The 21,439-nt window shown below is 47.8% G+C and overlaps 1 protein-coding gene across 2 annotated transcripts in view; it reads right to left on the reverse strand.

Annotated features, from left to right (window-relative positions):
• The window catches only part of SPNS2 (SPNS lysolipid transporter 2, sphingosine-1-phosphate), a gene marked incomplete at its 5' end in the record, with an annotated part of 102,011 nt that extends 82,180 nt beyond the window's left edge, over positions 1 to 19,831 (reverse strand). For both annotated transcript variants that reach the window (XR_014541933.1, XM_083587753.1), the window contains one exon: positions 19,498 to 19,831. Coding sequence is in view for 1 of the 2 variants with exons in the window: in XM_083587753.1 (XP_083443879.1) it covers positions 19,498 to 19,831 (334 nt within the window). The remainder of the gene's footprint in view (positions 1 to 19,497) is intronic.
• Between the last annotated feature and the right edge of the window lie 1,608 nt (positions 19,832 to 21,439).

A 21,439-nucleotide genomic window follows, 5' to 3' on the forward strand; every position in this document is an offset into this window, starting at 1 on the left:
AACACTCTCATCCCGATTTTCCTCTGTGGTACGTTGGAGGGTAAGAGGCAGGAGAGTCAAGGCAAAGGAGGAACGGCTCCGGGCAGCTCTCTGGGAGAGGGAAGATTCCTACAAGCAACTTCTCTATTCATAGTGCAGACTCTACACTACACTGAAGGGGGGGGGAGTGTTTAAGAGGTATAACACAGTAGGAAAAAAGCCCAGTTGTTTGTGTATAATGCTCAGTATCAAGGCATTGTGTGGGGAGCATCTGAAAACCGCCCCACTTTTCCATCTCTGGAGCATCACTTTTTTTCAAAAAGCAATAGGGTGTTTTCCAGAGGGGGGCATTTGCCCCCACCAGCAGAGGGGCCTAACAGCGCTGCCATTTCCCCTTTGCTCAGAGAAACCAAGATGTTCGGATGCAGCTTTGGAGAACTCTCTTTTTGCAAGTCCCAGATCTTCCACATTAAGAGGGGACTCATCAGGGCTGCTTTGCTTGTGTCCCCCCCCCCCCAAAAAATCACAACACCCTGGAGCCAGCTTTGAAAAGCAAGACCATTGCTTAGTCACAGCATGTCCTGCCCTGCATCCTCCCGTTAAAACTGTTACAACACTGCAGTAGAATCTAAATTATATCTTCTAAATTATATACATTAATACGCCGCGGATGTCATCGTAAAGAATGGGTGTAATTACAGCATACTCTTATAACCTACCATGACTCCCTTTGAGAGAGAAAAAAAACCACCCTAAAATAAAAAAAGCATTCTTTCCGAGCTGTTGCCCTCCCCCTCCTTTACCCCTCTGGTCCTTTTTCAAAAATAGAAGCGGGTTTTTTGGCATGAGCCAAAGGCAAAAGTCACACAGTCCGGCTCCCGCCTCTTTTGACAGCTAACACAAGGGAGCCACGAGGCAAACAGATTCTATTTCCAGGATTTCAGCTGCGCCGGTGTAATCAGAAGCCGCTTTCTAATGAGATGGCTGGGGCTATTCTGAGGGGTGATGATGACTTTACTGACATCAGAACTAACAGCACTGTCCTGCCTAGGGCTCTAGAACCACGGCAAGCCTTTACACCTGAGCGCATGGAATGATATCTGTCAAAATGCTTTTCATGCCTTAAAGCAAGATTTATTGCAGTTTCAAATGTTATTGGCACCTGATCCAAAGAAGCCTTTCATAGTTCAGACTGACGCTTCACCTTCAAGTAGACCTGGACCACATACATAGAATACACAGTTGCACCTTGGAAGTCAAGCGGAATCCATTCCGAAAGTCTGTTCAACTTCCAAAACATTCAGAAACCAAGGCGCAGCTTCCAGTTGGCTGCAGGAAGCTCCTGCAGCCAATCAGAAGCTGCATCGGACGTTGGGGTTCCAAAGAACATTTGCAAACCGGAACACTCACTTCCATGTTTGCAGAGTTCGGGAGCCAAAACGTTCGACTTGCAAGGCGTTCGACTTCTGAGGTTATATACGACTATATTTAGTATAACCATTCTACAACCAACGATAACCGAGCAAATAAATTACAAAACAGGAAATATACATGAAAAAATATCCATAATGCATACTGCAAGACTAAAATACACCATTTAAAATTGATTTTAATCCTCATAATCCACACAGATTCTAGATAAACAGCCAGCAACTTTGTTAGCACATCCTTTTTATATGACCTATGTCAAAATCAAAATCCTGAAGAGCGAGACTCCATCTTAAAAGCTTTTGGTTAGAGTTTTTTACTCTGTCTAACCAACATAACTCTGACCCCAGAGGTAAGAGTGTAGTTTATTAAGGGCCCATACTACAGGTGAGTAAGAGTGCGTGCAACTCAACCCTCCTGTACCCATTGCATCCATGCAACCGTTCTGCTAAAAGTCATATTATCTAAATATCATAATATTTTTCATTATATTTAGATCTTCCCCCAAAATATATGGTTCTTCCCTACACACATGTGTTTTATCCTCCTAATAACCTAGTGTCAGGGAAAGGAAAGTGTGTGTGTTGAATTGATAACGCTTGGGTCTGCTTAAATTAATATGCCAGCAGACTTCGACGCCTCCGTTCTCTCTTAGAATCTAAACTATTTCTAAGCAAAGCGCATGCGACCCAAATGACATGTCTCAAAATATTTACAAGTGTTCCAATAAACATAGAAATCTTCCGCTGAGACCACATTTACAGGTCACTCTGATACACATCTACCTCAAAAGAAGTCCAAGCGAGTTAAACAGAGCTTAAGGATGGTGACCAAAGTACATTATTCAAGAATAAACTATAACATCTATTAAGCAAGAGAAAAGCCCACAAACAGTCTTAGGGTCTAGTACCTTGAGCTCCTGCCTTTAAAACTTGGACTAGATCTGCTCCAAACTCTGATGAACTGGAAGGCATTAAAACATGGACTGGATTCTCAAAATATTATATGGCAGGGGCAGGGAATTTTTTTGGTTCCATGGGTCAGAATTTTATCACAATTCGCATCACAGACTGAATTCGACTGATGGGCAGGTCTGCCCACTTGTCAAAATGCCTTTGACAGCTCTGCAAAGCACGTTTTGAAGCAACCTAACCCCCTCTTTTAACTTGGGTGGTGGGGCAGTTTCATATGGTGCTTTGCAGCCAAGCACTTCAAGGAAGTCTTCTGTGCTTCTGTCAGACACACCGGAACTTCCCTCAAATCACCTGTGCTTCTCCTTCAAGCGGGCAGGAGGCAGGAACAAGGCAGTGTAGTCAATGCAGGATTAAACCCTGTCCTCCTGCCCAGTGATGCCAGCTGATGGGTTGGTAGGAGTGGGGGTTTGGGGGGGCATGGTCCCATGAGCCAAGTTGGATACCACGGCAGGCCAAGACTAGCTCACAGGCTGAACGAAGGGGCCAAGAGAAATCAATTGAGAAATCCAATAATTTGATGTATCTGGGATTGGACACAAATACATCCCCCCCCCCAAATACTCACACTGAAACAGCCCGCCGAAGGCTGAGCATGCTCAACGGGGAAGGATTGTTTACTTCGGGGAGGAAACGGGAAGCCCTACAGAATTGTATTGTTCTGCCCATGCTCTCTTGTTGATTGTTCAGCTGTTAAAATCAATAAAATAAATATGTATTTTAATAAAGAAAGCCGGGGGACGGGAGATTGAATGGAGATGGCATGGCTAGCAGGCGCACTGTACAGGAGAACTTCACACAGCAAGAATCTGTTGCAAGAGCCATGGGTAAACAATAAAGGAATTCGTCCTCCTGTGTTTTATATGTGGGTGGGGCAACGAGGTGAACAATGACCCCATTGCATCTCATTTGGACATGAAAAGAAAGCTAATCTCTTGAGGCTATCTATATCTATATCTATATCTATATATCTATATATTACTTGTCTACCACTCCATTGCAGGGAGAACCAGAGCTTTTTGGTGGAAGAGAAAATAAAATAATAATTAATAATAATAATAATAATAATAATAATAATAATACGAACGTTACATCTGCAGGGTGTAAACGTCAGCAGATGCTTATGGGAAAGATTACCCGGGAAAGTCAGCCAGCCGTTTCAGCTGCAGAGAAGAACGAGGGCTTGAGTCTTGGGAAAGTGCATGAAAATTCATGTCACTGCAGAGGCTCTCCCATTTAACATTAGATGTGCTTTCAATGCATGGTGTGGAGGTGACAATATTTTATTCAGCCTGGGGGCTGCGACACCCTAGGAGAAAGCCAGTGGCTGGAAGCAATGGATGTGGCTCTATTCCAGCTATGCCCCCCCAAATGCCCCCTCCCATGATATCTCTTCATCCAGGCAAGCAAGCGCGATTATCAAAATTCAAGTGCACCCACCAGCTCAGCATGCGTCCTTGAAAAAGGGAACAGGGGAGACAAAGTTCGCAGCCTGGGGAGAGTGTCACAGGCCAGAGAGAGAGGCCTGGAGGGAGACATGCAGCCCGAGAGTCCTCACATCCCTGCTCTAACCACTACACCAGATGCGCCAATCAAAACGAGACTCCATTCTACGTGGTGTGGATAAAAGTGGGCAGAGAAATGCTTTTCCTCCCTCTCTCGTAATACTGGAACTCAGGTACACCCAATGAAGGAGGACGTTGGAAGATTCTGGGCAGAAAAATAAATAAAGTGCAGAAGAGCTGAACTCTGGAACTCATTGCCACAAGAGGCATCAACGGCCTCCACCTTGGATGGCTTTATTTAAAGAGAGCTGGGCAAATTCATGGAGGAGAAGGCTCCATGATGGCTACGCTCTGCCTCCACGGTCAGAGGCAGTAATGCTTCTGAATGCCAGCTTCTGGAAACCACATGAGGTGAGAGGGTGTTGTTGCGCTCTACACATGCTTGCAGGCTTTTTAGAAGAGGCATCTGGCTGGTCACTGTGAGAACGGGATGCTGGACTAGGTATGCCACCGAGCTGATCTGGCAGGACTCTTCTTCTTCTTCTTCTTCTTCTTCTTACCCCCTCCTTTGGTGATCCTCGTAGAACTCTGGCCCAGTGGTTGTCATTTGATTTTGAATTGATTTTAGAATACTGATTTTAGAATGCTGTGTTACTTTTATTGCTTTTAGCCACTCTGAGCCCGGCTTCGGTTGGGGAGGGCGGGAAATAAATAAAATATTATTATTATTGTGTTGTTGTTGTTGTTGTTGTTGTTGTTGTTATGTTCCTAAAACTGGAGACTTCATGGCTGACATCAAGTTTAAAAACAGACACATAAGAGGACCCAATCGTCTGCAAAATGCCTGTTTTGCAAACTCGTTCATTGAGGCCCAGATTGCAGGAGCCTTTCACTTCCCGCTCTGCTCTTTCCCTCAGGTAACCTCCGTGCATAGCTGGAAGGCTATGGTGCGCATGCCTGACCCCAAGCCTCTGGGGCGTGTGAAGAAATAAAACAGGCATTCTGAGGCAGAATTTCAGGACGTTTAATAGTAATACGTTACATACTAAGATCCGCGTAAGTGAACAGGACTTTGTCACCGAAAGGAAGCCGGGCGATCCAGCAAACCAATGCACGATTTGGCAAAAGTAGCAGACGCTCTGTGGCAAAACCACCACAGGGTCTGAGGCCCCAACTACAGGATCAGACTACTTTAAACAGTAATGGCTCCCCGCCCCAAAGCATCCTGGGAATTGTAGTTTGTTAAGGATAAAGGGAGGTGTTAGGAGACCACCACCACCCCATTCCCCTCACAGAGCTACAGTTCCCAGAGCTCTCTTGCTAAACCACTCTGGTCATTGTAGCTCTGTGAGGGGAATTGTCACTTTTTCATAGTGATGGTTTTTCAAATGAACCCATCGAACCGAGTGTCCTGTAGCAAATTTCACCTCTGTACAACAGAATAGTTTCTACAGACGCTCACACATTCTGGCCTGAGGAGAGTTCAGAGGGCCAGACAGAGATGGTTTAAGGCAGGCATGGCCAGACTTGGCCCGCCAGCTGTTTTCAGACTACAATTCCCATCATCCCTGACCACTGGTCCTGTTAGCTAGGGATGATGGGAGTTGTAGTCCCAAAACAGCTGGAGGGCCAAGTTTGGCCATGCCTGCTTTAAGGGATAGATTTGGCCCCCAGAACTGAGCTTGCCTGTGAAATGTTCTAGAGAACGTGAATGCTTGCACAGTATTTTGTGATGTTTTAGTTGCCCTATTAAAAGGGAGCATCCTAATACGGATTTTGGATCCCCACCCCTTAAATTTAAGACCAACAGAGAACTAACTCTGTTTGATTGAGACTTATTTTTTTAGGGACAGAAGAGGAATTTTGCAAATGTGCAGATCGGACCAATTCTAATTTGCCCATCCCTACTAATTTCTGAGAAAACATCTTACGTTATTTATGTCTTTATTGTATTTATTTCCCATCTTTTTTCTCCAAGGATGAAGCAGTTAAACTGGATGCAACTTAAAAGCAACAGTTCCTGCGTGGGATGTGCAGAGGCGTTCCTGTTGCAAAAGATGCATCCATATGTCTCCATAGAAGCCGTCTTACAGGAAACATTTCTCTCTCTCTCTCTCTCTCTCTCTCTCTCTCTCTCTGCACATGCCTGTCCAACTCTGTCTGAAGAAGCAAACATTCTCCTTTTTCTAATATTAAAAGTGGCAGACTCCAACTTGTCATCTGCAGTACCTGCATTAAAAATAGCTAAAAAAAGATTATATAAAAAAGGCAGAATTAATGGCCATGGGGAATTTCCAAAAGGCGGCGCTTAGTCCTGGATCTCAGGCAAGTAAGTCGGGGGAAAAGTACTTTTGGTTTTTACTTTTTGAAATATGGCAACCCTATATGATATCACTATGAACTGTCATGGTTCCCCCACCAAAGAATCCTAGGATCTGTAGTTTACCAAGGGTGCTAGTCCCCTCCCAAAACTACAATTCTCAGAGTGGTGTAATAATCTTCCCAGGGAACTCTGCAAAGGGAATATGGGTTCTCCTAACAACTCTCAGCACCCTTAAGAACATAAGTTCGAGAACCATTAAAAAAAGGGGGGTACATGAAAATTCATCAGCATTTTAGTGCAAATTATGTACCTTTGCAGGGACGCGGGCGGCGCTGTGGGTTAAACCACAGAGCCTAGGACTTGCCGATCAGAAGGTTGGCGGTTCAAATCCCCGCGACGGGGTGAGCTCCCGGTGCTCGGTCCCTGCTCCTGCCAACCTAGCAGTTCGAAAGCACGTCAAAGTGCAAGTAGATAAATAGATACCGCTCCGGCAGGAAGGTAAACGGCATTTCCATGCACTGCTCTGGTTCGCCAGAAGCGGCTTAGTCATTCTGGCCACATGACCCGGATGCTGTACTTGGGCAATAAAACGAGACAAGCGCCGCAACCCCAGAGTCGGTCACGACTGGACCTAATGGTCAGGGGTCCCTTTACCTTTACCTTATGTACCTTTGCATGCAATTCTGTCTAATATAAACATTTCTGCAAAGCGTTTTCCTCCAAAATAATGCATGTTGATGTTATTTTTACTAAGATCTGTAATTTGTATGCATGTCATGTGAGACTACAAGATTAAGATGAGGGCACATTTTAGAGGATGGTAGTGTTTCAGTTCCCGTCTTGCTTCGGAAAGTGTGATTCAGGTAGGTTTGCCTTTAAATGAGCACTGAGTTGAATTTCTTCTCTATCCTCACCTCCAATCTCCTGTCCAGAAGCAGCAAGATTTCCCATTTCCGAAGCATCCCAAAAACCCGAAAGGCAGGAAGGAAATTCCACAGCCTTCCAAGGAAGTCTGGTCCGTTGACAACCTATTCCCAGTGCCATCCATCTCTGCATAACCCAACACAGCAACAATAGCATCAACTAAGTGGGATTTTGAAAGAGTGTTTGAACAAGTAGTCCCCAAGCACAAATTGTATTCTCTTTGGCAACGTTCCTTCTATTTCCAAAGTACAGAGTGCGAGTGCCAACTATTTTGTAGACAAATAAAAGCCAGCGCTACCTTCATAACAGCAGGCTCGGAGTAACCATAGAGTTTGGAGTAGTACGCCCAAAAGTGTTTTTTTTTAAACCCTGGCCAGGAGGCGGCAACCCCAAAACAGCCCAACGTGGGCTGTGTTTACTTGCTAGTCACATAATAATGCCTGCCCACTGGAGGTAGAGACAGAGACGGAGCAGGAATCCTGAGCAGCTGTGGTGAAATAAATTATGTGCAGTTCAAATTCATGCAAATCTCTAATCCCAGCCATATTGCACTCATTTAAAACTCTTACACTCTGCCTTTCCAAGGTGACTTACAATTCCTTTCTTGTTTTAAAGTCAAATGAAATCCACAATAAATTAAAACTAAGCACACAGACGGCCGCAGAACCACCGGCAGAAAAATAGCCAGGGGGAGAAATGATTAAAAGATCATGTTATTATGCACCAAAAGCTCAAGAGAATAAGGCTGTGAACATGCCATACATTTAAAGCACAGACTTCTCCTCCTATGCTCCTCGCCAAAAGAATCCTAGAAACTGCAATTTGCAAGAATCGTAGCTTTGTGAGGGGTAAACTATAGTTCCCAGGATTCTTGCAGAAGGGGTGCTTTAAGCATGGGATTTAAAGGACCTTTTCATATAAATGGATTGCATATGCCAGCCCTGTATGGTACATTAGGCTGAGAGAATCTGGCCCTGCCTCTGTTTGCATGTGTGCACTTAACTCTTTCTCTAGGTAAAGGTAAAGGGACTCCTGACCATTAGGTCCAGTCGTGGCTGACTCTGGGGTTACGTTGCTCATCTCGCTTTACTGGCCGAGGGAGCCGGATTACAGCTTCCGGGTCATGTGGCCAGCATGACTAAGCCGCTTCTGACGAACCAGAGCAGCGCACGGAAACGCCGTTTACCTTCCTGCCGGAGCGGTACCTATTTATCTACTTGCACTTTGACATGCTTTCGAACTGCTAAGTTGGCAGGAGCAGGGACCGAGCAACAGAAGCTCACCCTGTCACGGGGATTCGAACCGCCGACCTTCTGATCGGCAAGTCCTAGACTCTGTGGTTTAACCCACAGCGCCACCTGCGTCCCTCCCAACCCTTTCTCTACTGGCCAGTAAAATCTACCACTCCACTCCCCTTTTGCTGTGGCTTTTCTTTCAGTAGAGAGAAAGATTCACAGATCTAGTATATTCCCTCCTGCCGCTGAGAAAAATGGTGATTTGATCAGAAGGATGACCTCTGGGGGATGCGTTGAGACACCCCCTTCTCTGTGTTGTTGCTTTAATCAAATCTGAACCCTCCCCTTCACAAGCACACAGACACCCCCTCAAATGAAAGAAATGATTAAAACAACCCAGCAACAGGGGGAAACTTGAAGTAAATCTCCCATGCCGTACCTAATACAGCCCCAAGACATGAATCAATGTCTACTCTTTCAACCGTATTCACAATTTAGGCTTCCAAGTCCCCAGTTCACACACAAACACACACGCCGACTTTGCCATCATAGCTTGAAGGATGTAGACTGGAAAAGCAGGCTAATTATTTTTTTAAAAATCTGCATCCGTTGGGATCGCATTTAAAAAAAAAAAAGAATGTCAAGAGCAAAACATATTTGCATGCTTCACCTTGTCAAACTCTGGAGCCAGAGGAAAAAGTTACACAGATACACTGAGATATCTCCTCTGAGGATCATCTCAACCACAGGACAGCTTAAGCCTTTCATACAGATCATCTTTGCTCTAACAGGCTGGCTTTGCAAGCAAGCCTCTGGAAGCGAAGTTACAGAGGGAGAAAAGGCCTGAGAACAGAGCAGTGTTGGGTGTGTACATCTCAGGTTTAGCGATATGTATCTGACTGACCCCGACTCATGGAGGCAGCTGAGGTCTTGCAATGTCCTCTGCTGCAACCTCCGTTCTGGTGCAGTTTCTCTTGACCTCATTTACGAAGCATGGATAAAAAATAAAAATAAAAAGGCGCATGGAAGCAAATTTTGCAGTGGTAAACCAGACTCTAAAGAGAGGAAGGGAAAGCATTCTGCCTAAAAATAGATCCTCTTGCCTTGCAAGTGACAATTCTGTCTTTAGAAGGCAGAATAAAGTGGGTAGTATCCCACCAAGTTCTACAGATTCTGATTAATGACTGAGTGAGGTCCGTTCATTTCAATGGGTCTACTTAGGGTAAAACACAGTTGACTCTCTGTCCTTAACTGCAAGGGGCTTATCTCCTTTCTCATAAGGTTAGAACCCAATGGGGTCGTTCCATGAAGCCTCAATATTGGAAGATACAGCGCAGACAAAACAACAAACTTCTTTACGCAACAGCTCATAGTTAACTTGGGGGATTTGAAGCCGCAAGTGACGGCCACTAACGGCTTGAAAAGGGAATTAAGACAAATTGGAGGAAGATATCAGTGGTCGCTAATCAGGATTGCTATATCAACTGCAGCCTCAGAGACAGGAGGCCTCCGACCAGTTGCTGAGGGACATGAGTGGGAATAATAATAATAATAATAATAATAATAATAATAATAATTTATTATTTGTACCCCGCCCATCTGGCTGGGTATCCCCAGCCACTCTGGGCGGCTTCCAACAAAGATTAAAAATACATCAAAATGTCACACAACTTCCCTGAGCCTTCAGATGTTTTCGAAGTGTCAGGTAGATGTTTATCTCTTTGACATCTGATGGGAGGATGTTCCACAGGGCAGGTGCCACTACTGAGAAGGCCCTCTGCCTGGTTCCCTGTAGCTTTGCTTCTCGCAGTGAGGGAACTGCCAGAAGGCCCCCGCACTGGACCTCAGCATCTGGGCAGAATGATGGGGGTGGAGACGCTCCTTCAGCTATACTGGGCCGAGGCCGTTTAGGGCTTTAAAGGTCAACACCAACACTTTGAATTGTGCTCGGAACAGTGGACTTTGGGCTTTCAAATTCCAGCAGGGCCTGTGCAGCGCCAATATTCAGCACCTTCCACTGTTCATCATTGTTGTGGCGCCCCTGGCAGCGCCCAGTGTGGGTGAACCAGTTGTGCTCTCCTAAATCTGCCTCTGAGTGGCCGAGGGGTAACTGAGCTCACAGCCCACATTCAGGCTTTCATAGGCTTCTGTCTGGCTAGTATGAGACTAAATGAGCCTTAAGTCTGATCCAGTGGGGATCATGTGAACCAGTGTCAGGAACTCTCCAGGCATGTTTTGCTACTGGCCCGGATCCCATTGCGACTGTGTGAAGGTTCCTGGGCACTAGGTTGGCGACTGCAGTTTAAAAACTTCTGCCTTTGTCCCTAGTCAATGCCATTTCCATTTCCACTGTGTGTGTGTGTGTGTGTGTGTGTGTGTGTGTGTGTGTGTTTCTCCTTCTTCCATACTGGAACAAGTGAACTGTTATAAGGGCAAGCTGCAGTCAAGGAATGTAAGCTGAGATAATTGAATCATAGGATTATAGCATTGGAAGGGACCCCAAGGGTCATCCAGCCCAACCCCCTGGCCAAAACAGACATTTGGTTGTGGCAACCTAGCTTTTTGGCACCTAGTTTATATGTCTGAGTTCCTAACACTGGCGTGAACCATAGAAGCTAACTTCTAGGGGCCGAGGTCCCTTCAACCCCCTAAATAAAATATTTAAGGGGGGCAGGCCCACACAAAGTTGATGGGCATTGCCATTCAGATGGTGTGCATGTGATCGATTATGCAGGGCAGAGCTCACCTGACACACACACCCCATATTTTATTCAAGTTGGCACCCTTGTGAGCCTATACATCAGGCAGAGTAGAACATACAAAGTTACCTTAACCAAGCCAGACCGGTGGGTCCATCTAGGTCAATAGTGTCTACACCAACTGGCAGCAGCTGTCCAGAATTCCACTCCCAGCCCTACCTGGAGATGCAAAAGATTGAATCTGGGGATTTTTGCATCCAAAGTAAGATGCACTGCAATTGAGCTACAGCCCTGCCTTTACAGAATTGCTTTATTCGGGCAGTGACCCTTCCTCCGAGTATGGAGGTGTGTTGCGATCAGGAGCCCCCTCTGCAAGATATTGGAAGGAAACTCTCCTGTGGTTACAGAAACCATAAAGAGGGATCAGGAAAGAGGAAGCAAAGATCAGAAAGAATGCAAAGAGTTACTAAAAGGAGATGCGAAGGATGAGTCAGAGGCAAAGGCAAAACAACATTCCAAAGCCTCCGAATCTAGAATCCACGTGACTTTTGCGGAAACGTCATCTTGAAGGAGGGGCGGACACCGTGCCAACAGGTGTCTCTGGAATGCCGCTCCGACAATTCTCACCGTGGCGCTGCAATTGCCTCCGATGACAGAGCTCGCTCTCATATCCTCAACCACTTCCCTTCCTTAGTGACAAGAGGCGCACAATTTTCTTCTTGTCCAGGAAAAGCCATGTGTGCAGGCAGAATAAGAGAAAGCCAACTCCTAACTCCAGGCGGATGGAGGGTAGCTAACATCTTCCACGCAAGCCTTTGGTGGCAGATGAAGGCTGCAGAAACTTCTGTCGTGGTTATCTGCAAGTTGAACTTGCTGCTTAAAGGCAGAGGAGCCAGCTGCACAGGTTTCATCCCGGTCAGTTGACAACCCACCCTGGCCAACGGACAGTCTGTTCTGGACCCTCTCAGACACTTTGAAAGCCTGCCATCATAAACTCTGGAGGGTCACACAGTGCCAATTTGCAAAGCAGCGAATCACTACTGGATAACTCAGTTGGTTAGAGTGTGGTGCTGATAATATCAAGGTTGCAAGTTCGATCCCCATATAGGACAGCTGCATATTCCTGCAACTGCAGGGGGTTGGATCAGATGATCCGCAGGGTCCCTTAGAACTCTGCAGTTCTGTGATTCTATGAACGTGGGGCTGCTTCATTAGACATTAAGCCAACATGGCCAGAGACAATGGGAAGTCACCTGAGTAAGCTAGTCTCTTGAGCAAATGCACACACACACCAAATTTCAGCTGTCTGTTGGGGAAGTCTTACAGCTGATCTTTCCCATCAGCAAGTGAATGAGTCAGTGACGACAAAATGCCAGGCAACAAAACTCATTATTTTTTTATAGATGGTTCTCTGCACCACAACCTATAGCTATACCCTCACAACAACCCTGTGAGGCAGGCTGGACTGAGAACATGATGATCCTACATTCCTCCACCGAATGAGAATTTGAACCTGGGTCTCCCCAGGCCTAGTGAAACACCTTAACCGCTGGTCTGTGCTGGATCTAAGAATGAATTCCTGAGATTCTAAACAAAAACTTGCAAGCTATACTCGAAGGTGGAGATGACCACAAATATTTATGCATTTATTTGCCCACCCCTTCAGAAGAGTTTTGTTTTGTTTGTTTTTTTCAAAGAAAACCAACCGAGAGCTTAACAGCTTACTCACTGCAGAGCCGGAAGTCAACAGAGAAGCCACATATTGCTAACCAGGTATCAGGAAATGAGCACGTAAGGTTTGGCTTATGACTTAGCAGCCAAGCATAAGGATGTGACCAAGGCAGAAATTGCACCTTATCCTCTGACACACACACACACCGAAATCTGTCACCTTGCGGATATCCCTCTGGGTCCAGCTCCTCCCTTGCAACTGGGCCGGGGCCAAATTTCCAAAGCTGCTGCGTTCTTTAATGAGCACACCATGCTTTGGCTGCATTAAAGAGCAGGTAGTGCTAATTGCCACCTGCCCTGAGACACAAACCGGATTTTTCACCTGATGACCTGATTCGCACACAAACACACACATACATTGCTGGCACCTGTCTGGGGCTGGATGTGCACCCAGATTGCTGAATCACCGATTCCAAATTAGAGCCGGACAGGGTGGGGGGGAAGGGGGCGGGAAACACATTTGCACAAATATAGCACAGGCAGAGTAATTAACCTCAGCTAATCTTTTCATTACCTTGGGCTGCTGCCTTTCCATTTGCAGAGTTAGCAACCCAGAATTCGTACGCAAGCTACATTTCAATTACACTGCTGCTCTGCCGCACTAGCTTCAAGGCTCTAGTCCTCATTTTTCACATGCCATCTCAGCCACGCCCCATGACTTTTGAAAAGCACGTCCACAATGAAAAATCCTGCATATTTCCGTGACCTGTGGATTATTATTTTTAAGGCACCCACTCAAGTCACACGGAGTTCTGGGCACATCTGTCCCAATGCAAACATATCTTGAATACTAAGGTAACAGCACATTAGAGAGGGGAAGCAGGAGTGGCAAGCAAGGCACATGTCAGCTTCATTTATCCCCTTTATATCACATATTTTTCTCCAGGGAGGTCAAGGTGGGGTACACGGCTCTCCCTCTCTCTGTTTTATGCTCACAACAAACTTGTGAGGTAGGTTAAGCTGAGAGTTCACAACTGGCCCAAGGTCACCCAATGGGCTTCATGACCAAGTGGGGATTTGAACCCTGGTCTCCCAGTCCCTAGGTCAACACTCTAACCACTACAGTCATACCTCAGGTTGACTATGCTTCAGGTTGAGTGTTTTCGGGTTGCGCTCCGCGGTGACCCGGAAGTAATGGAGCGTGTTACTTCCGGGTTTCGCCGCTCGCGCATGCGTAGATGCTCAAAATGACATCATGCACATGCACGGAAGTGGCGGATCGCAACCCACGTACGCGCAGACGCGGGTTGCGTTCCCTTCAGGATGCGAAAGGGCCTCGGGAACAGATCCCGTTCACATCCAGAGGTACCACTGTACAGGCTTATCCACAATTACGGGTGTTACTGAGGAACCCCAATAAACTTTGGAATAATAATAGCAGTAACAGTAGTAGTAATAATACTGTAATAGAAATTTAGAGTTGCAAGAAACCTTGAATGTCACCTAGCCCAAGCCAAGGCTCAATGAAGGAATTCTGTATCTGCCAGCATCCCTGAGAGATGTCCATCTACTTTCTGCTTAAATATCTCCAGCGATGGAGACCCCACCACCTCCCAGTGCAGTATGTTCCACGGTCAAACAGACCATTAATTTAGAAATTTGGGAGCCGCATCTCAGTGGCAGAGCATCTGTTTTGGAAGCAGAAGGTCTCATGTCCAATCCCTGGCAGATCCAGGTAGGACTGGGACTGTCTCTGCCTGAACTCTTTTGCACAGCTGCTTCCAGTCAGTGTAGACAATAGTGTTCTTGACAGAGCAACGGTCTACCTATGTCCCTATGAAGCAGCTACCTATGTTCCCAAAATCTGCCCACCCTGCAATTTCTAATCCTGATCTCTGGAGCAGCAGAGCACACAAGGAGTGCCTTGTTGGATCAGGCCAGTGGCTCATCTAGTCCATCTTCCATTTGTCCTTCCTTCATAGATTTGTAAACAGCTTCCATGCCTCCCCTTAAACGTTCTCTTCTCCAAATCACACACACAGACACTTTCAATAGTTCCTCATCTGATGCGGTTTCTCAGTTTGGAGCACAGCTTGGTGGTGAGTTTGAAACCATCGCCCTTATCACTTTTCCACTTGGAGGTGGGTTAAGTAAAGTTAGTTCCTGCCTCTCTATACCCAGAATGTGCTGCTATGAGTAATGCCACCCGCAACCCACATCTAACGTCCTGGCCAGCTTTTTGGCCCATTAAGGAGGGCTTAAGCCTTATAGCCATCTTCAGAACCAGAAGCCAAACAGAAAAAAGGACCATACAAAGGAATGTGTTAGGGCTGAGGAAGCCACCCATTCCACAAGGCCAGCTGACATTTGCCCAGGCTTTTGTTTACACAGGCGTTTCCTGGATTTCCTGAAAAATGGTGGCCTGCCGTCGCTCCGCGCCCTATCAAGAAGGTCTCTCGCCACCGCCTCGTCCTGGGGTCTCTTCCCTGACAAAATGGGTGTGAGGGACCAGGGTGGGGTTGCAAAGAAGGATCTCGTTTGTGTTCTCCCCTTCCCAGAGTGAACAGCGGTGGTTTTCTGCGACGTAAGCAGATTTGACCAAACGCTAGGAATACAAAATGTGCTTGGTTTCCCATCCAGCCCAGGAGGAAGTTCCCTCCCTCTTCTTCCCCTCCCCACCCCCAACAACTCCGGCTGTCCCTGACACCATTTCTCACAATAATAGCGTGTCACTGCTGGCCTGCGAGCTGTTTTTCCGCAGTTTGATTTTCACTGAAATGTCATATTGCATTTTACAGCTGTTTACGTAAGCCAGCTCGAAAGGGCCTAGGAAAGATTAAGGAAAATAGACAACCGTCAAAAAATTGGGAGCCTTCCCCTCAGCCACCCAAAAGTCAGGTCTATACGACTTGCAGGCTCCACACAGGCATCTTGTGGGTCACTGTGAGGAAAAGATGCTAGACTGTGAGCATGTTCGCACCATACGTTTTGAGCATTACGATACCACTTTGGAAAGCTGTGGCTTTCCCCCCCAAAATCGAGGGAGCTATGGTTTGTTATGGGCACTGAGAGGGATTGTTGTTAAACCACTCTGGGAATTGCAGCTACATGGGAGAGAAAACTACGCTCAGCACCCTTAAGAAACCACAACTCCCAGAATTCCTTGGGGGAAGCCATGGTTGCTTGGAGAGGTATCTTATGGTATGAATGGGGCCTAGATGGGCCTAGAATTTGGTCCAATGATCCAACAGTCAGGCTTCTCCTTGCCTTGTCAAACACCCTGAGGTGGTCACAGGGACGTAGGAAGCTATACAGAGCCATGCCACTGGGCCATCAGTACGGTCTCAACACTGACAGGCAGTGGATTTCCAGGATCCACTTCCCTAAACCTACCTGGAGTTGTTGGGGATTGAAATTGGGAATTTCTGCATGCATTGCTCAAACACAGAGCCCTGCTGCTTCCTTCTCGGCATAACTAGAGTTGCTATACACCTGGAATTTCCTGGACACAGACAGTATTTGGCCCTCTTTTGTAGCTGACATGTCCGGGAAAATGAATGGCAGCCCATGTCGGAAGTGTAGATTTTGGTGAATTTCATTTTTTAAAAAAACCAACCCTCAACAGCTTTGTGTGTCCCCCCCAAAAAAATATGGCAAACAAAAGCCCCCACTGTCTCCAAAACACCGCCTCTCATTTCTCCCCGTGGCTGGAAAAGTGCTTCTGGGAAACTGGCAAATAAAATACATTTTTAAAAAGCCTCGCCCTGTTGTGTATACCCCGTGGAAGCACCACTTGTGTCAGGAGAGTTTGCCTGTAGCCAGCGGCCCCCACCACACACTGCAGTAGCTAATCTGAACCCCTTGCTAGCTCTGTAGAGAAAATGGGTCCAATTTCAAACACAGTAAGGGGCTTTCTGAACCTGCCCACATAAAGAATGGAGAGAACGTGGCTCAGTAGCAGAGTGCGTGCTTTGCAGGTTCAGTCCCTGACATCTCCAGTTAAGGAGGATTGCGCAGGAAGTGACGGGAAAGGACCTCTCCTAGCAGAGACTTTGGAGAGCTGCTGCCGGTCAGAGCCAACAGCACTAGCCTGTAGGGACAAACAGTCCAACCCAGTATAAAGCGGCTCTGTGGGCTTCATAGCTGAGTAGGCGTTTGAACTCTGGTCTCCCAGGTCCTAGTCCAGCCTTTCTCAAACTTGGGCCCCTAGGTGTTGTTGGACTACAACTCCCATCATCCGTAGCTACCAGGACCAGTGCTCAGGAATAATGGGAATTGTAGTCCAACAATATCTACATACAAATAGGTGCTTATTAGGGGGGGAAATCAAACTGCTGAAGAATGTTCTTTTTTTAAGCATTAATTGCTGCAGAAATGTGGAGGATTGAATTTAAGACCGGGAAAGAAATAAGAAACTGAGAACAATGGCAGTGTCAGGTCCTTCCATCCCTATTTGAGAGTGTAGCAGTTCCCAGCAGGAATTATAAAGTGCCTTTCCCAGTCAGAAGACACTCTGTGGCCTTATATAAGCACTATCTAAACATGATTACAGAGGCAATATAGCATAGCAGCCAGCACTGGCTTTGGATATAGGAAGTACAGATTCATATCCCTCTGCTCAACCATTAATGTCCTACAGCTAGTTACTACATCTTAGTTTAAGCTACCTCAGAGGGTTGTCGTGATGATTAAATATGTTTTCCAGGTCCCTGGAGAAAAGGCAGAATTCAAAGGCAGACAACCATTGTTTACATGCACGGGGGAAAACTCAAGCTTCCCTTGTCCCGTTTCACCCCAAGCACAACAGACCTGCAAGGTAGGAAAATATGCTACAAAATGGAACAAGCCCGAGGACCATCAGTTCTGCCTGCTGAACTGGTTCCAAGAAAGAGGCACTGAATTCTGAGCCATGGCACCTTGCACAGCTGAGGACAGTACTTGTGTCTGTTGGAAATGCAGCATTTTCAAAGCGTTCAGCATTTCAAGGGAAAACACACAGCAGCTCATTTTTGCTGGCTGCCAGTTCCCCTTCCAGCATGTTTTCCCCTCCAGGCAAAAAAAAAAAAGGGGGGGGAGAGAAATCATAGCCCATTTTCTCACCCAGAAGAAGAAAGCTCCCCTACAAATCTCTCCATGTGCTGCTGCAAAGAGCAGTGTTGAAACAGAAGCCAAGATTGCCCTCTTCTTGTGCTCCAGAAAATCCAGGATATATTATACACACACAAGCACGCACAATGACTTGCTTGGGCAGTACACACACACACAGCAATATTTTTAAACTAACTGGAAAATACCTATCCTTCCGACCCAATTCATTTTCAAAGTACATCTTATCTCAGGTCTAACAGCTGTACCTGTCATCCATGCAGAATGCAGAGAGGCATCCCATATTTCCCTCGCAGCCCTCTCTCTCTCTCTATCACACACCCCCACACACAGTGTCAGGGATCTGGGATGTGCAAACACAGAGGAGTTACTTTCGGGACCCCAATCAGGGCTGGGAAGCAAACATCTCTGAGCTGGGACCCCAAACGACTTATTTTATCGCAAAATTCAACAGGGGAAGGGACAACAGAAGCTTCCTTCGTTTACTGGGGAGCACAATTAAAAGACAGAGCGGAAGACAATGCCGCAAGCCTCCACACAAGGAGTGTTTAGTTAATTACGTTGCACGGGCCCCGATTTATTTATTTATTAAAACCCAAAGCGCTGCAATTCAGCCATCGTAAACATGGGTGTGGGGAGAGAGAGTGGGTCGTCTAGCGTGGGCATCTATTGACCTGAGTAGTTTTAAATTCTTTATCATTTTTAAATGACACACAGAGAGATAAGCCTAGCTCTGAAACCACCTCCAGCTGACCTGCCTGGAATTAAGAGAAAGGCTTCAAATTCTCACACCAAGCCAGCGAAAACAGCGAAGGCTGTCAAACCACCACAATGGATTCCTTCTGGGTATGCGAAGCATGTTTGCAGCGGAGAGATGCGGACCAAAACATCCACCCATCTATCCATCCATGCCAATGGCACCGGCCACCTCCAGCATACCCAAATCCAGGAGAGGACCCCTGCTTTTCCAAGGTGCCTAGCGGTGGGCGCCCCTCACCTCCCGCCACGCAGCTCTGCTCAGCCTTTTGTATGCACATCCCCATGGCAAACCAGAGAGCTGCTTTTATTCCAATAGGACAGCTAAGCAGCATGCGGCAGAGAGAGAGAGAGAGAGAGAGAAGCGCAGATGGAAGGAGGGCGAGCAGATCGCTGGGGACGGATGGAGAAGAGGATGGGGAAAAGAGAGACGGGGAGAGGAAGGAAATAGGAAAGAGGAAAGGGAGAAGAACAGAGGAAGAAGAGAAAGGCTGGAGATGGGGAGGAAGGGGGGAAAGAGAGAGAGGGAAGAGGAAGCGAATGAATGGGGGGAACAGGAGGAAGAAAAGGATATAAACGGAAGAAAAGGGGAAGGAGAAAAAATTAGACGAGGAGGGAAATAAGAAAGAGGGCGTGGGGGGAGGGAAGCGCAGGATGGAGAAACAGGGAAGGAAAGAAGGCGAATAAATGGGAAAAGAAGAAATGAGAACAGGGGAGAAGAGGAGGGAGTCAAAAGAGAGAGAAAGCGACCGAAGGAAAAGATCAGATGGAGAGAGAGAATGAATGAATGAATGAAGGGAGAAGGTAGAGAAGGGGGAGCGCGCGTGGGTTTTCCCCCCTCGGGGGCAGAGAGCCCCTTCTCGGCCCGCCTGCCGGGGATCTCCCGAAGCGCCGCCTCACCTGCCACGGTGTACCTGTCCAGGTAGTTGAGGACGTTCCCCACGCTGAGGATGGCGGCGGCCGCCACGCGCGCTCTGCCCAGGCTGGGAGGCGCGGCGCCCCCGGCCGCCGCCGCTGCCTTGTCGGCGCCGCCCTGGGGCGCGTGGACGGCGCCCGACAGGGTCTGCACCTCGCCGCTCCGCCCGCAGCAGCCGCGGTCGCCGCTGCTTCCTCCTCCTCCTCCGTCGTCCTCGTCGTCGTCGTCGCCCGCGCCGGCCGCGGCCGAGACCCGGAGGCGCCCGCTGCAGCCCGGCGGGCCGCCGCTCGACGAGCCGTCGCTCTCCAGGCACATCATGAGCCGCCGCGGCCGCGCTGCCACTAGACGCGCACCTGCCGCCCGGCCCGCCGCCGCTCAGCGCCAGCAGCGCCGCATCTTCCACCGGCCCCGCCCGGCCGCCAGGATTGGCTGCGCCGCCTCGGCTCCGCCCACCGATCCTCCGCCCCTGCCCGACGGCGCGCAAAGGGGAGCCGGGCGGAGGATCGCAGATACGCGCGCGCTCTGTCCCTCGCGCTCTGTGGCGGGGGCCACTTCTGACTTGCCCCTTCCTCAAGTCGGTGGGACTTACTCCCGAGGAGACGCGTACCCAAGTCCGGTGGCGTAAAACTGCCCAGCTACGTTCCTCGACGGGCTTCCACCCAGTTAGAAATCAGCCATGGCGCACAGTGGGGGCAATGGACGGATTTTAGCCTCTGGTTCTTCTTCAGGCACGCTAGGCTGAAGCTGCCTTATGCAGAGTCAGGCCTTGGGTCCGTCGGGGCAACATGGCAGCGGCTCTTCGGGGGTTTCAGGTAGGGGATGTGGCCATAGGGTTACCTGGAGGGGCTGATGAAGGGACTCAACCTGGCATCCGCGAGGGGAACTTGCTTCTGAAGAAAGGTGAGCAGGATAGGGGCGCTGGCCCCCAATAACTATTTCGTGTTTACTTGGAAGTAAACGCCACTTGGTTCCATGGGGTTGGCTCCCCCGGAAAGGTCCGACATTGGCTATGGATCAGAGCCACTTTGGCTATTCATTCCCCCACTGCTTGCCCTGGAGGAACTCAAGCTGGAAATGTTTTCTGTACATAAGCAGAAAAGACAGGGGGTGGGTTAAAAACCTTCTTCCCCAGCACTTTGGTTTGGATCTGAATCACTCCGCCCTGTGGCGTCTTAAAAAAATATAAATAAATGTATGCTTTTGTACTTTTCACGATTTCAGCAATGATTTATGACATATTTCGTAAAACCAATTATACACACACAAAAAAACCTTTCTCTCTCTCTCTATATATATATTCTAATTTGCACACACAATCTTAATCATGTTTTCCCACATCACATCTAGCATGACTAAAGGCATGTGCAATGGGGCAAGTATGTCACTACACCGCTAGTGTTTGTTTATTTCAAGCACTTCCCCCTTTAGAGCCCCACACGCTCTCAAGGAACACATGATAGAACTCATATAATCCGTGGCCACCCAACGATTGACAGGTTGTTGGCATCCATGCCTGTCTCAAGAGACAACAGAGGGTGCCTTGGGAGGTGAAGTCAAGCCACTGTTTTTGCAGCACTGAACTGACCTCCCCAGAGCACAGGCCTGAGCAGTGTGTCTGGAGGTCCTGGACCCCCCTCTTGGCCTCGCTGATGTGGTCCAAAGGAAAGCAGAGCAATACGTTTGGCACGAGCTTGGCTGCAGGAGTTGCTGTAAGGAGGCGTACAACATGCCATCCAGTTATTTTAGGGACTACACTCCAGATTTGTATAGGGTTTATTCTTCAGCCTCTCCTTCTCCCAAAGATATCCCACAAGGCAGTGGAGGTTTAGGATCAGAGTTTGCCTTCTCCTAGATGGGCTACCTTCACAAGTTGACACGCCCCATCTGCCCCACTCTTCCCTCTACGGCGAGGGTCAGCAACCTTTT

Source organism: Podarcis filfolensis (genome assembly GCF_964270895.1).
Source record: "Podarcis filfolensis genome assembly, chromosome: 15".
NCBI classification, from domain to species: domain Eukaryota; kingdom Metazoa; phylum Chordata; class Lepidosauria; order Squamata; family Lacertidae; genus Podarcis; species Podarcis filfolensis.